Raw genomic sequence first — 17,308 nt, forward strand, 5'->3', positions numbered from 1 at the left:
TGATTCCATTGAATTTTTCTCTGATTTCTTAGTTTTGTTTTACTGCTATTATTAATAATAAGGCAACAAGTTGGCCGAGTTTGGAACATGTGTCCAGAGTTGACAAATAGGTCGCCGGTTCAAGCCCCCAGAGGAACCAACTGAACCAACTTGCAATATTCTCTTGCAGCCTCTTCCTCCAAGCAAGGAGTTCATGGTCCTTGCTCCAAGAGGCAAAACACTCCATCCCATGGATAGGACATGAGATGGTTTTCCTGTATGTGCATTCGAGGACAGCCAAATCCTGTGTATTTCAAACATTCCACTTCACTTCCATGCCAAGTATGGGGTGAAATTATGGTGAAGTAGTTGATTTTCCACCTACATATGTAGTATGTCTTTTAAAAAAAAATCACAAGATTGAGCAAACTGTTGAAAGCAGAGTGAGGCTACAAACACAGGAGACTGGTGACCAATAATTTATATCTATTATCTCTTCTAAATGTTGATACGATATAAAGGGGCAAGCCAAGATCTTGATCCTTAATATCCTCACATGTATCAATACAGTCCAAAGAAATAAAAATTGTGTAATAACAGTCCAAAGATGTGGTAAAGTACATGTAATATAGGTATAGGGCTGTGCCTATGAAAAGTAATCGCTACCCTACTAATATGAATATTCAGATTATGATTTCTCTGTTTGGAGGCTTTTGATATTTCTTACAAGCTGTAGTGTAGCTGCCATATGTGTGATGTAAAAAAAGAAAGAAAGGTGAATGTAGCAAGACACCAGGAATGTTTTCATGGAACTTGGTCCTGCGGCGTGCTGAATGTTTTATGTCAAAGATGACAGCCACTGAACACACACACACACAAAAAGAACTTGTCACCTCCGAGCAGCATAACATGCATGTTGCACATATTTGTGTACTGAAGGTTTATATCGTGGGTGTGGAGACAAAAACCAATTAGTCCCAACCAGCACACAATTAGTTGTAATTGGCATGTTAGTTGTGGTTGATTGACTATATTGATTACTCCGTGGAAGGACAATTTATTACAGCCCTACCACTGAAGATAGTTTAGTATCCTATTGGTGTGTGACTTCTCAAGGATGATTTAAAATGACAACCAGTGTTTAAGTGTTTAGACTCAGGCTTAGATTATATACCTCCACCCAGAATGAGCAGGGACAGTTGGCCAGTGTCTGTCACTATTTCCAGACTGGTTTTAACTTCCCAGGTTTTGTGGAGATACATTAATGATGACCATGTAGTTATTACACTAGCAATTTGGTTGATTTGGGATGAATTGTTTGGATCACAGAAGATGTTCCTAACTTGCCGTGTAATAATCTATTTTAATCATTTTGTTAAGAGTATTATGCTGTCAGTATTGTGGCAATTATGGGCCCAAAGAATACTGTGTCAGCACACATTAGTAGCTTTCCATCAAAGCCTTTGTGATCTTGTATGAAAATTTACCTCTACAACAACCTTGATGAGTTTGTCTCAAGAAAGACTTGTCTAACACAGCAACAATTGATAATGCATTAATTTATTTCTTCCAAGACACAGTTTCTCTCATGAAGAAGAAGGTTCATTTCATTCTTGCTGAACATTCATCTTACTCTGTTTCTTGGATAAAAAGACCACATTCATTTCAAAGTTCAATGAGAATATGTCTGTTGTGCTTCCTATCAAACACAAACATGTTTGCCTTTGTTTTACAATCAAAGGGGGAAAGACTTGTAAAGGCTCTGTGATACAAGCATTATGATATCCATAGCAATATCTTAATGAGTTAATAGTGTTTCCATTGTCTCTGGTCAGTTTAAAGTTACGAAAAAAGCTTTGCCATTCTAAAGTATGTTTTACTGAGTGCTCAAGAAATAAATAGGGCCTAACATCTCCTTTGCTGACTGTTATCAGCAAGAGATTTTCCTTGCAGCGGCTTCATTAGGCCCATTTACACTCAATATGGTGAAATACTGTGGTATATTTTGCAATATTACATAATGTGAACACAGATACACCACAAAATATCGCAAAATATATCGCAAAATATATCGCAAACCACCATGGTGTTCCGGTAGTAATTCAAACTTCCTTTGAAATGTGAGCTTTGAGTGTGAAACATATCACGAAATACCACCCACCTCACTGTACTGGTAGTGCATTTCTCAAATGGCCTAACACAATTTCTGCCTTCTCCCCATAGGAGGTGTGCACATGTGCAGTGCTATTCTTGAGAGAGGTGTACTTTCTGGCCAGAAATACCATGGCATTCTTGAATGAGAATGATGCCCACCAAACTAAGATATTACGGTACACGTATCTCCTACTATGATATTTTATATAGCCAATGACAATGGTAGCAACAAATTATACTGAGGAATTGAATACGTAATGTGAATGCACCTAATTGTGTATGTCACAATCTTCATGGCAGTCAATCAAATAGACAACTCTTGATACCCTTACATGTGAGAGTATGTCCTGTACCTCCACCGTGGTGATAGTGATTACATGGTCAAGCTAAACCCTACAATGAGTGTACCTTCTCAATTCTGCGTTAAAAAAAGAGGTAAAAATGCTCAAACAGCTGACAGACACTCAGAATAGAGCAACGTTTGAAAAGAGATATAGTCCATGGGCCAAGACCCGAAAAATGGGTTGTTGGTACCATCTGAGGTGGCACAACCTTTTTGGTGTCATTTTGTTTGTCGGACATAGATATGCTTATCAAGCTATGATAGCATTTCCAAATGAGTAGCTTAGTCATAATAAATGAATTTTTAACCAATTTGGTCTCGTATTTACATCCCTATACTTCTGAATCAAAACTAAACGGCTATACAAAGAAGAGCACTGCCTTCTGTATGTCCACAGGTGTTCTGTTGTAAACGCGGTGCGCTTAGTCTTTATTCAAGGCAGCGAAGGGAATATCCAAAGGGTTATGATGTCCACAGCTGTCACGCGGTGCGCTTAGTTCTTTATCTAGACCAATGTACCGTTATCATATCTAAAGTTCCTCATAAAAGGGATTATCTATACTGTTTTTATACCACCCTATCAACAAATACATCAGTTTTAAACAAAAATCACTCTGTTCATTTACAATGTTATTTATTATAATGTATTGTAGTGTACCGGTACATTGTTTTTGCATTATCTTTCATTGTTGGAGGGAAATAAAGCGACATTGGCGTGGTATCAGCGTTTTCACCGTAGCGTTTTCGCCGGAAAATGATAAATAATTGAAAGATACGGTAAAATTCACGAGGAATTGCTTTTGTTGTTGTTGTTGTTTTTAGATAAAAGGATATACACTGTATCATACGCTTTGGACATTCCCTTCGCCGTCTAGAATAAAGACTAAGCGCTGTGGACATCATAACCTTTGGATATTCCCTTCGCTGCCTTGAATAAAGACTAAGAGCACAGCGTTTACAACAGAACACCTGTGAACATACCATAGAGCTGCATTTTACAGCTCTATGGAACATACAGAAGACAGCGCTCTTCTTTGTATGGCGGTTAGTTTCGATTCAGAAGTATAGGGATATAACAACGAGACCAAATTGGTTAAAAATTCATTTACTATGACTAAGCTACTCATTTGGAAATGCTATCATAGCTTGATAAGCATATCTATACCCGACAAACAAAATGACACCAAAAAGGTTTTGCCACCTCAGATGGTACCAATATCTGGCCTGGCCCATGGACTAATACCTCACGATCATGACTTGCCAAGCATAATTTGGAAAACATGTTTTAGAGAGATGGGATTAAAGTCTGCTTTCAGACATACACAAAGACCACATTGATAAGCGTGAAATGTATTTCTTAAACATGTTTTCAAACAAGATCTGTTCCAAGTTGAAAGGGCTTGTAGCTACTGGTGTTTGTTATGTTGAGCACACAAATCGCATGTCTTCTTTCTCCATATCCACAGTGGCTTTCCAGCTAGTATTCGCAGCTGCTCAGAACATTCATGGTCGGCATCTATGCCTGCTTTAATGAGACGTGGGTGGGAGTGATAGTTTGCATTTTGTCGAGTCTATGACAGTGGCTTATTTACATGTGTGAAGCTTTTTAATTAGGGGATCATATGGCATTCCACCTGCTCTGTGGTAATAATCCCCCGCTACCATCCTGCTTCCTATTTATCCACAATAGCTTCATTACCCACATCATTAACTCTGCCTTCGGAATTAGCGTGTGCCAGCGGTTTGGGCCAAAGTCAAAGAAAGTCTCCTTTCTCAATTAAGTTTCAGATGAGGAAACAAGGACGTGTTTATTCAAAATCGGCTTTGTTTGTATCTAGGATAGCCTGCGAAAAATCAGCAAACAAGACTATTATTATGCAGAGTTGCTTCCTGTGCTGTTGATTAGTTTGCAGTGTTGTGTATTACTTGTTTTCTCATCATGAATTTCATCAGAATGTCATCTAAATGCCAGACAAATAGAGTGTTATGAAGAGACCAAGAACTTGTGTGTAACTTTCATGTTGTCCTGGATAAGTTTGTTGTGTGTGGGCCAGGAAAAATTTTCAATGCTCCAGCACATATGCAATCGTGAAAACAATTATCAAGGTTCTTACAGCTCCCTTGAGGAAAAACTGGCAATCATACTGTATTTCTAAAATGTTTCCACACTAGACAGCAAAATACAGCAAAAGGTTATTCAGGTGATCATTTGCACATATATTCATTCTTTATTTATTTATTTATTTATTATTTATTTTTTGGTCACACTTGATTATTTACACCCACTTGTGGTTTTATTTATGCATACAGAATGCAAATGACACTAGGTGATTTATTCTGATAAGCATGGCATACTGTACTGGCTATTGAATAAATCAAGTTTATGCTGTGCCATTGATTAATACAGTATATTAAATTTATGGTCAGCTGGTGTAATTATATCATATTGGATGGCAATAAATAGGATACCAGGGAATATCGTCCCTAATATATGCAATACTACCTGGTATTACTTGAATTAAAGCCATCCAACATAATTATCATCTATGATCATTATCTAGAGAAGGCATAAACTGTAAAAAGTACCATACTTCTAGTAGACTTTGAAATTGTCAACTCTACACTGAAAAAGGATTGACTTGCACTTATTTTAATAGCAAGATGCTTGCACTCTTGTCGACTGAAACAAGAGTTTTGCCCTTAGAATGTAACACTAGCGAGCGCTTACACAACAAACAAGACAAAATACAGCGTATTATTGCATGACGACCAAAACGGTAGCCTGTGGGGAATTAATATGTTGGCCTGTGCGTTTCATTGAATATGCTCTTGTATTACACAGGGAAAATCAAGCGGACAAGAATATATGCATTTTTAATGCACTGCTAAAACGACCTATATAGATAGTAATACATTATATCCTGCTTTTAATTACATCATAGTTTGTTTGGATTGAAACCATTGATGAAACCAGAACATGGACAAAATTTGAAATAAAAGTTTTACTCGTTGTTAGCAGTGAAGGCAAGTCTTACTCATATTTTGCTCTGAAGGCAAATTTAGGATTGCCGCAGCCACCTACTGTGAAAGACATGTGCATCAAATTTTTAATACATCAGCACTAACCCATGCTGTCTTTTGTGTATGAGCACGAGTTGACATAACAGTATTGATCAGTCGCAGGTCCCTTAGCACACTAGGCAGTGTGAATGACAACCGGTCGATCTGCACCTTCCCAATCCCTGCCGCACCACCCCCTGGCATCGTAATTTCCCCAACGCCCTTTTGCCGCTACTTTCGGTATCGTCAGCAGAGGACACGTCTGTCAAGTTTTGTCTTCTAATGACGAGCGGTCTCGGGGGAAGGAGACACTGATAATGTCTGTTTCAGCTTACACGGGCCTGTGTTCTAAAAACTAGAACACTTCAAAGAAGTATTGTTTTGATGCGAAGCAGGTGGATATGAAAGTGAACAAAATATGAAAGTGCCTTGTATTAGAAAGTTGTCCTTATGGAACAAAAGAATCAGCATTTTCCAAAAAAAAAAAAATTATCCTCATGATGAGCCAGAAGATTGATGTATGTTGGGTACTGACCACTGTCTAAAATAAGCTCTTTCTGCATATTCCACTTTGTTTCTTTCTTGCGGCGTGAGGGATCCAAGTTTTTGTGAATTTGTATTATGACACAAAAATAATTTTCTCCCTAATTCTGGGCACAGCTTGGTTGCTACCAGTCTCTGGAGGGCTGTTTACTCAGAGATGAATTCTCATGAGGACCACAAAGGGAGTGCTTTGTATGATGGATGATAGAAGAGTATGAATGTTAACTGCTTCTGAATGGTGTAGTGCTCCTACTACCTAGTTTCACCAAACCTTCGAGTCCTATTTTTAGGACATTTAAAAGTAAATACCCCTTTTCTTTTGCTGCCCCTCAAGGATCCTTGGCAAGTCTAATATCCATTCTATCTGGTTGCTTTCGAGATTGGCAGTTGGACGTAATGGGAAGAATATTAAAAGTCCTCCATCGAGGATAGCTGCATTCTCTGAGAACCACCAATTTTAACTCATTTCCTTCCATTAACATCCAGCGAATTGGACTTTAACGTCCCCCTTTTTTTGCAGATAGACAATCTCATTATGTGCATGTGGGGCATTTTCTTTCTCGCTCAGGACTATGGCAGTGCGCCGAAGAAGTCTCCCTTCAGAGGAGAAGTCTTACAGGGCAATTTGTGAGGCGTAGTGCTCTGCTAGTCAGCTTGATATTAAAAGATGAGATTATCTGTTTGCTGGCCTTTCCTTTCACGTACTGTTTTGCTTTATCATTTTTCCCATATATGTAAAGTGGATTAGTATGTCAAGATTGATGATATCAAATTCTGTTCATATTTTGATTGTGACCCACATTCTATAAAGTTACTGCAGTTTTTTTTTTATTTTCTTTGAATTTTCTTTGTTGATTTGTTATGTGGTATAAACCTCTAATTCACTGGCAAATCCATGGCTGTTTTAGAAGAATACATACTCTACCGTACTCCAAATTGGGTGGTGTAATTCAGTATAATGGCAAATTGCATTGTGGAGAAAATCATGGGAAAGGTTTTGGAAGGAGGAGGAGAAAAAGAAAGTCATGGCATTTGCTGTAGAATTCACCCCCCCCCCAAAAAAAAAAAAAAAAATGTTCTCTGACTGTTGATCATAATTCATATCATTTCACCTGCAGATGATGAAGATAGAGAATAAATTAATATAGACCTAGATTAGACAAGTGGATTGTTTGTATATATGTAAAAAGTAAATAAATTGATAGAGACAGGCAGATGTAGCAAAATTATTTTCAGAGAAAAAACAAACAAACAGATCCAAACAATCAAAGAGATCCAGGGAAACACATATTCCTACTTAAATCAACAGAGTGGTTCATACAATGCGACTTACAGTCATATAGACCATCTTTTTTGACTTGATGCAATGACCAAGTAAAGAATTACATCGTAGAATATCTACGTAGATGTATATGACCAAATTAGTTTGTGTGTTTACCATTCAGAACACACTGAATACTCCCAAGCATACTGCCAAGCACACAACGGTGCTGGATGCCTTTATGCTTTGTACGTGGCTGGTGATCTCATGAACCTGCCAATTCCCAACACAGTCTACTGTTGGACACATTATTTCATAAATCACTGATGGAATGGTAGTGTGCATTGTATTGGGTTTGCATCCATCATCGTCCTGAAATGTGTGTGTTTCTAATTGCTCATGGCTGGCTGGATGTTTGCCCCCCAATCTGTGCTCAGGAGACGGAGGCTGGACGGCGCACGACAGCGATGAGGAGCCCAGCGTGACGATAGATCTGGGACACATGGCAGAGGTGGTTGCCGTGGCAACGCAGGGCCGTAAGGGCAGCAATGAGTATGTTCGCTCCTACCAACTGCAGTACAAGAGTGCCGGGGAGGACTGGCGTTATGTTCTGGATGGCAACTCTGAAAAGGTACAGAGCTCAAAATAACTCCCCCTGAAATGAACATTTTTTTTTCTGTTTTTTTTTTTTTTCATTGCAGGTGTACATTGGTTTGCAATTCAACTCATGTCAAATTTGCTTCTTGATGCTACCTGGGGTTTTTCAGCTTACATAACAAGACAAATTGATAAATTAACTGTAATTTTGATTAGCCTGTCACATGGTTGACTAAGTGACCACAATATTTAAAAGCTTACATCATAAAAATTAAAGGAATGAAGGAAATAGTTACCTACCTTTATTCAGCATGCCCATTTCTCACTGACTATCAAAAATAGAGCTCTCACAATTAACATCATTTGAACTTTGTGGTAAAGTCAATGGAAAATAAGTTTTCATGTCCTGATAAACTAATAAAGAAGCATCTCTTCTGAATTTGGATTATTAATGGATTGATGAAATACCAAACAGGGTAGAATACCTCTAAAACCTTATAAATGAATCTATTGTCAAATAAATTATTCAGACATCAAATTGAGGTCCCTTGTGTGAGAGAGTCACAATCCATGCACGTAAAAGAACCTGCTTCATTCATTCATCCCCAAGAGCAGGGTACATAAACCCGGTGAAGTGATAAGATGATCAGTTGTGATTTGATACCTCTAAATAAATGGCATTGAATTGAATTTCTGTCATCAAACAGATCTTTGATGGTAACAGCAATGATGACGGTGTGGTGAAGAACATGCTACCAGAAGCCCTCGAGGCTCAATATATTCGCTTCATTCCTGTCACAATCAGTTCTCGTACCTCCATGAGAGTTGAACTCTACGGCTGTCTCACAGGTGGGTATATGCTGCAGTGGTTTTTATTCTACGATCCATTGTCAACACTCATTTGCTCTCCTTTTATTGTGAGAATGCTGCAAATCATCATCATTATCATCATCATCATCATCGACATCATCATCATCATCATCATCATCTCTTTTCCAAACTTTAACTCCAGGGGTGAAAAGTGCCTCTGTGATGGGTTCCATTAAATATCATACATGTCAAAAGAAATAGGCAAATATTTGATAAAAACATGAAAAAAGGATGAAATGTAACCAAACAGGCATTAACTTATAAATTCCAAGAGTTTGTCACTATAACAACTCATCAGGCAGCAGGCAGGCGGTAATGTGAAACCAGAAACATTTGCATCATGAAACATTTTTCAACTTGGAGTTGACGGCCTTTTTTACGACATGAAACTTTTTGCGAATTACTGACCATGTAGGAATTATGAATAGAGTCTACACTGCAGATACTAGTTACATGGATTTGTGAAACTGTTGTGTGCATTTTTCTTTCATGAATCTTAGCTTCCTGCAAAATTTGTGAATGTTTCGAGCACACAAAAATTACTGGTTTTACGGGAGATGAGTCACCATTCCTTTCCCCAAACCTTAATACCTCACAGGGGTGAAGAGCGCCTCCTTTGATGGGTCAAACTACTTCAAGTACGACCTGAGCTCGCCCAAGGAGACCTTGAAGCTGGAGGAGGAGCTCATTGACTTCCGCTTCCTGACCAGCGAGCCCAACGGCATCATCCTCTCCGGCTATGGCACTCAGCAGGACTATATCGTACTCGCCCTCGTCGAAGGCAAACTCCAGCTCAGTCTCAATCTTGGTGAGCCAGCACATGATCCTCCTACCACATACTTTCCCTGATTTTTACCCAAGAAAAAATTAATGATGATGATAATAATGATTATAATAATAAAGATAATACAATACATTTATAAGGTGCTTGATATGTTTCTAAGCGCACAGTTTACCAGAAAATCAATATTTAATCCAAAATAATGCAAAAAAAAAACAAAAACAAAACTTCTGTAATTAGAAAATAGATACAGTGTATAAGTATAAATAGATAGATAGATAAATGAATGAATAAATACATTTTATGTTAAAAGAATTTTAGTACAATAAAATTGTATTAAAAAGAAATTAATAAATAAAATTCTACAAAAAAATTATATTAAAAGAATTTTATGAGAATAAAATTCTTTTAAAATTCTTTAAAAATCCTAAGGATGTACTGATTTAGAATGAAAATTGAAAATGCTATACTGGCATGGCAGGGAGTTGGTACAATGTTAATTGGAGGTCACTTGTCAAAGTCAAAGTTGTTACAGGTTATATTAGTGTGATTTGCAGTTTCATTGTGATATCTTTGACAATGGTGCATAACTTTTGATATATACTGTATACGCCGAATATTTCGCGAGGTTTTTATTTTGGCGAATTTCGCGAGTCAGGTGCTATTCACGAAATTAAAGACACACGAAAATATTGACTCTGATCCCAATATGATTGTGATGCACACATATACATTTCTCTGTCGAGTACCAGGACTCCACGATCGCGAATTTAACCACTCGCGAAATCGTCCGGAATTCCCAATTCGCGAAAATTTAGACTCGCGGAATATATGTGACCCGCCACAACAAAATGATCCTAAAGTCGGGCGAGGTCGATTATTTGAAAATTGCATGACACAATTCCCTAATCTTTCTGCTTTAAATTGATATATAACACGTCTCATAAAAATAATCGGCTGCGGAGATATCGATGTTTAAAAGAGAGCATGTCAAGACGTCTGGGAAATCACTGTTTTGAGAAAAGCGCCCTAAAAGTTCTCCTTGCGACGCAATCACAATCAAGAGACACGCAAGTCAGTATTCACCTCTGGACAATAGAAGTTAAGCCCTAGCAAACCCCGAAATGCTCATTCAAACACAACGTCGGCGGTCTCCTCACCGACCAATCAGTGACCAGGATGTCAGGAGAAGCGGCTAGGCATAGCGCAACCCGCCTGCATGCACCAGTCGACTGGGCAGTGTGCGAGCTTCACGCTTCGGTTAGCGGCAAGCAGCAAACTGACCAATGAGATCACTCTGGTCGTTGTTAGGGGCGGAGCCTATGTGTGGCGCTCAATCCAAATGTTCGAACCAGTTTCTGCTTCGTTGAAACGCCAAAAATACATGGCCCAGAAAAACACTATTTTTTGGTCTTTCCTTTCATCATTTTGCTTCAAAATTTCGACAGATGATAGAAGACATGTCAGACTCTAATAATATGTCAAATTCAGAAAATCGTAAGTTTTGACCAATTTTGATGCTCTAACTTCAAACTCGATTTTCACGGCTTCGACCGTGCGCGACTTTAGGACCATTTTGTTGTAGCGGGTCACATATGACGTATACAGTTTTGCATCTTTTTATGCATCAGGGCCATGGACAAGGGTAATAGATATTATTTGATATTGAGCCATAGGTGCTGGAAGTGTTTTTTTTTGGAATGTGTAACTATCCACTGGAATCAAGGCTCTGTGGAATCAAACCTGTGGCTATGACATATATGTGTTCTATAATTCCTGAAGGGCACTCTAGCCAGGCTGCTATCTCACTGTCTACACATACTGACTCTCTACACATTAGCAGACAAGTTCTTTTTAAGGACAGAAGTGCTGTTGGTAGGATGTGAAACTTGGACCTTCATGTTTGAAGCTCATGTATAATGCAGTAGACATTGACAATTCTGTATACTACTATATACGCTGAATATTTCACAAGGTTTTCATTTTCACCAATTTCACGAGTCAGATGCTATTCGCAAAATTAAAGACACACGAAAATAATGACTCTGATCCCGATTTGAATGTGACGCACACGTGTACATTCTCTGTTCAGTACTGTACTCTATGATCGCGAATTTAAAGGGTGTGTACAGTTCTGGTTGAGGTGAGGATTTAGCTTTTAACGTTTTGTGAGATATTCAGAAACCACTCTATGAGATGTCAAAGAGCATGCAATTCTAAGGGGTATCAAAAGTTTATTTGATGAAAATCGTTTTTGAAATGGCTGAGATATCCAAAAACAAGGTGAAACAAAGAGATCCTAATAAAGTTGTGGCCTGTCGCCTTTTATTATTATCACTTTTTTGGATATCTCAGCCATTTGAAAACCAACTTTCATCAAATAAACATTGAATCCTTCTTAAAATTACATGCTCTTTCATATTTCATAAGAGGTTTCTCATTATCTCACTTACGAATGTTCAAAACATGAATCCCCACCTCAACCAGTACTGTACAGTCCCTTTAACTCGCTAAATTGTTTGGAAGTTCTGATTCACAACGATTTAAACTCGCTAAATATATGACGCATACAGTATTTGAGCCATGTTAAATACCAATAAAACAATGAGCTACAGTAAACATATTAAGAGGACCAACTCGGCAGAAAGTTGACAGAATACAGGGTAACTGAAAGGTCAAATTATTGATAGTGACCCAGTGCTAAGATGGTGATACTGTATGTCTGTATTTTATGTGGCAACACATACAACTGAGTTATCATTTCTCCTATCATTTCTAAAAATGCACTCACTGTAGAACTCTTGCAATATCGGTTTGACTTTGAAGTGCAGTACTAGATGTCAGATCATTTTTATGCAGGGCACTTGTATGCAACAACAAAAAAAAAAGAAGAAGAAAAGTTGTGATTATTGAAACCAAAAGCAAGGAATTGCACAGTTGGTATGCTTGTCACCATGCTTTTAAGCATAATTTATGACAGGTTAGGCTTTTGGAGGTATTATAAATTTATGAGTTTGTGATAGTTCCGGCAATGTCAAAAGAACTGGATGACAGATGCCTTTGTTTCAAAATGTTTATGCAGCTGCATCTTTGTTGAGATCGTGTATGAGTGCAAATTGGCAATAAAAAGTAATTCCTTTGGTATATCGATTGAATAATGTTGAGATCGTGTATGAGTGCAAATTGGCAATAAAAAGTAATTCCTTTGGTATATCGATTGAATAATCTTTCTGTATGTGTAAGCCATTTGTCATGTCATTCCAGATCTACCCTTGTAGAATTCTCTGCTTGTGTATTTGAAAAAATCACATCTATCAATCAGTGTTTGATAATATTGTTTGCCATAATATGTTCTCTGCTGTTACGATAGCAAAATGAGGTTTATTTAGTGCCTGGTCTGATAACAGATCCATCTCTCAACCAGATGAGGGAGACAAAAAGGAATAGTCTGTTTGTTTTAAAAATTTTATATTGTGGTATTCAAATGAGGTTTATCTCAATGGCAAAAATGCTTTGCATCCTACTTTTTTTTAATCACATGGATTTTTTTTTTGGGGGGGGGGGGGGGGGGGGGGGTGGGGGATTTCCTTACCAGGTAACAGTTCCTGTTTAGAAAAGATGATTCAGGCATTGATATTTGTAGGATTTTTTTTTTGTTTTTTTTTTTGGCATATTAACAATTAAGGCAATTTAAGGTGTTATAGTGCAGAAGGCAATAATAATGTAATCCTTTCACTAAAGAAAATTAGTTATGCGATGGGAAGTTGTGACTGTATGTACACTGTATCAAAATGTGGTGATTCACTTCAAATCAAAATCAAGTTTAGTCATTCTTCAAACACACAGTTTTTCCCCCATTTTCTTGTCTGTCCATCAGGTTCTAATTCATACAAAGATGGCCACACCACACTGACCGTTGGCAGTCTTCTGGACGATAACCATTGGCATTACGGCAGATATGTAAGGAGAGGTCATCGCTTGACCCTCTATGTGGATGGATTAAAGGTCAGGGGTCACGCCAAGGGTGACTTCATGGTGCTGAATCTGGACAGAGAGGTAAAAGAACTATTCTGACTTTTTCAAAGGTTTATGTGTGTCGTACGATGTGTTCAAACTGTTTACTAGATATGCCCTTTGGTGTGAGATGTCATGTGAATGTACCAAATATTGTATTTCTGAAATATTTAATAATTATGCATAAAAATGCACATTTACATATTTATTTGCATGCATAATTGTGCTCATACATGTGATATTGACATTGAAGTCATACCTGGATGTTTTCTGTATCTGACATTACATACATGTACCTCTAATGTATTTTGTTGCCATTCCTTCCACTGAAATAAGCTTCCCTTGCTTTCAAATAAAGAAAACGGTAATCATTGAGTGTACGAAGAGGGAAACGAGGGATAAATTGAACTTAAACAAGGAAACTGTAAACAAGTACTTTGCCAATGATGGAAATACCACCAGACAAGAGGGACATGTTCTACCAGAATCATTACTCCCTTGACAGTCGAAGGGCCACTGCACTTTACCAGAGTGAGTTGGGAATGTACAGGGCTGCGGTGACTTAAATAAATACAGGAAATGTCTTTATTTAAGACTGCCACGACTTCCCCTTTTGTGTTGATGCTACCAACCATAACAGTAAGAAGTTCCCAAAAGGGCAAGCTCCGTAGAAAGATGAAAGTGGGGAAAGTCAACAACATTGACAAGAAGGGGGGTGGGGTGGGGTGGGGGGAGGGGGAGATCTAGGAATGCTACACTGAAACACAGAAATCTGGGAAAATGTTCAGGATGGGAGTTAGGCACCTATTCAACACATCGCTGCACAGGTTGTGCAAATCAATCGACCCTTTGAGCAGGCAGGGGCTGATCCGTGGAGCGGAGAAAATGGGGTTTGACAGCGGGCGTTAGGAATTAATGGATCGTAACAGGCAGACCTGATGTCAAGAGCCGGTGGATAGATTTTGCGTGATTCTCACCTTATTGCCGTTCGGCGAAAAACCTGAGATGACTGGTACATGTGTGTTTACACATGGAGAACTCATTCCCGACCTAGTTGAGTTTGTGGGAGAACAGCAATGTCACCGCCATGGTAACATAAATAAATGTCTGCGTAAAACTCCTAACAGGGCCAGGTTGTTTTCAGTCATATAGTGTGTTATGTTTCCCTTTCTTGGATAACAGGTGTATATGCAATATGAGGTAATTTAGCGACAACTATCCATTTGTATTTTCCTACTTGATTGTCAGTGTTTAACATTTACCTTTGGATGTTAACCTTTATGTTTTTAATGATATGAGTGAAAGTAGCAGCATTGATATTTTGGAGGAGGTACAAAATAACACCAATGTATGTCTGTATTTTTTTTTTTTAATTATCTAACCATGCTAAGACTGCGTTCTCAGACATTTCTAGAGACTGCATTTTCACAGAAGTGCCTCACAGTGCTTTGCTACACAGTTTTGCCTGTAGTAAAGAGTATGGGTTTTTTTTACAGTTGTTTTCTTTGACAGACTGTATGTATGCTCATAGGTAGTGACAAAATAGGAGTTTGCATTGCATTGCATTGCATTGATGATCATTAACAGTAGTTTGGTTGTGAATTATGCATTCATCATGGGCATTGCTTCACAAAGTGTCTTACCGTGTGAAGCTGTCTCTTCTCGTAGTGACATCAGTTTATCGTAGTGTGAGTAATGACTGCACGTCTGCAAACACAGCATGGCGAGCTCATTCTGGCGAGTGACGAGAATGAGGGAGAGTGTCTGGTGGAGATTACCGGGGACAAACATATCTATTATGTATTGCCTGGTCAATTATAGAGTTGGCATGATCACTTGGCACCGGAGAAAGGAAGCGTTCAAAGGCAGTTACTCCCCCCCCCCCCCCCCCCCCCCGCTCTCTGTCTATGCAGCATTCCCACTATTACATGAATATCCCTACGAGATGGGGATTGCAGTAGCATGAGTTCATGTCAAAAGTGTAAATACAAAATTGTGCGTATATTGATTATTCCACCCTGTCTTTCGCAGAGAAATTAATTCTCTAGTAAAATAGATCATTGATTAGATACTTTTGGCATCTTCCAGTCAGCTTTAAAGAGGTTAACACCACATATTCTTGTGATGTTGGAGATTCATTTGAATAATTGTTATCAGAGATGAGTACAATTTTCATATCAGTATACTCATGAGTGGAAAATGAGAGGCTATGAAACAATAGCAAGTGAAATTTGTGCCTGGTCTTACTGTAAAGCTTGGGTGAATACCTTATGTCAGTATAAAGAAGGGGATTATTCTAAATTTCTGCAGCATGCAGAAATGGACTGGAATTGATAATTTTTTGTGTCTTTTTTTGTTATATCAAATTTGGGTATTCATTACCTCATGATCTTAGGAAATTCTGGTCATTAACATATTGGAGGTGAGGTTTTCACCTTCCCAAGTTTTTATAAATGTGTTTGGGTTAGATAATAAACTGCTTTGTATATCATGAACACCATGACTTTGAATTGAAACTCATGCCAGGTTTTCCTTGTCATAATTCGAACTCACAAGAGGCTTGTTTCTGTGACAGCCATCACCTAAATCCAAATAATCTGTTAGCCGTTGGTAAATCACCTGTAGAGCAGCAGAAAACCACCATTTCAAATTTCCTTGCAATATATCGAAAGCTCAACCAAGAAACTTGTGTAGGTGATGCGATTTGCCAGGGTAATGAGTTGTTTTGAAGTACTTGCATTTTTAGATAATTTTGATTGTAGTACACACTATTCCTGAAGCGCCCTCACTGTGCAGGAGTGGGTAGATAGAACGTTATACTGTGATGATCAAATTGTGCCCTAGCAGGAGTGCTGAATTAAATGCAGTTATAACAAGCTGCATGCAATTTGAAAATCTAAAGTATTGAATGCTTTTACAGAATGGCAATATTAATAGCAGCCACATTCATGCAAATTAAATGAGGTGATAATACTGAGTCTCTCATTACCCTAACACCCAGTTGCAGCTAAATTTCCCATTTTGCTTTGCAACATGATCAATTTAAAAAAAACACCTAAAACAAAAACAAAATAAACCTTCTATCCTTCACATTAAATATTTGTTGTGTTGCAATAAACTGTTAAGTAAAAATGATAACTTCTGGGGTGCAGTGAAGGGTTGTCTGATACTCTGTAGTTCCAAAATTATAAACCAAAAAGCATGATTTTGTGATAGTTTTGTAGAAAGACTAATGGGAGAGTTGTTGAGAATATCATCACCTCAGCTTATTTTCATAACCATGTGTTTACTGCCAATATAATTTTTATGAAAATATGTAGAATTTCAAATTTCTATGACTTTCTCATTTTAAGTCCGATCTCAATGAAACTTTTTTTTTTTTAGATTGAATGCTGGCTTTTTCTGTATCTATTAAAAGTCCACTTGACATGGTGTGGTCATTATGGTGTTTTGATGAAAGGAGAAATGAATATGTTTGGAGAGGGAGTCTTTATATGACTATAAAGAGAGGGGGAGAGCAAACAAGCATCTTTGAAATATTATAAAACTAAAAAAACAACAACCAGAAAACAAAAACAACAACATGCTATTATTGCATGCAATCTAATTACAATCATCAGTATGTGCAGATCTATCCATAATAGCAAGCAATTTGTTGTCTGTGGCACAACTTGTACACATCACTCTGTAATGACCTGCATGTAAC

At 38.0% G+C, this 17,308-nt stretch overlaps 1 protein-coding gene across 1 annotated transcript in view; it reads left to right on the forward strand.

Annotated features, from left to right (window-relative positions):
• Positions 1-17,308, forward strand: part of LOC139740324 (contactin-associated protein-like 2) — a 77,226-nt gene that overhangs the window by 36,246 nt on the left and 23,672 nt on the right. The window contains exons 3-6 of the mRNA XM_071650917.1: positions 7,778-7,971; positions 8,645-8,786; positions 9,406-9,615; positions 13,466-13,644. Coding sequence (XP_071507018.1) covers positions 7,778-7,971; positions 8,645-8,786; positions 9,406-9,615; positions 13,466-13,644 — 725 coding nt within the window. The remainder of the gene's footprint in view (positions 1-7,777; positions 7,972-8,644; positions 8,787-9,405; positions 9,616-13,465; positions 13,645-17,308) is intronic.

The sequence above is a fragment of the Diadema antillarum genome, unplaced genomic scaffold, assembly GCF_040938485.1.
Source record: "Diadema antillarum isolate AM-2024a unplaced genomic scaffold, OU_Dant_1.0 seq00000847_RagTag, whole genome shotgun sequence".
In the NCBI taxonomy this organism is placed as follows: Eukaryota; Metazoa; Echinodermata; class Echinoidea; order Diadematoida; family Diadematidae; genus Diadema; species Diadema antillarum.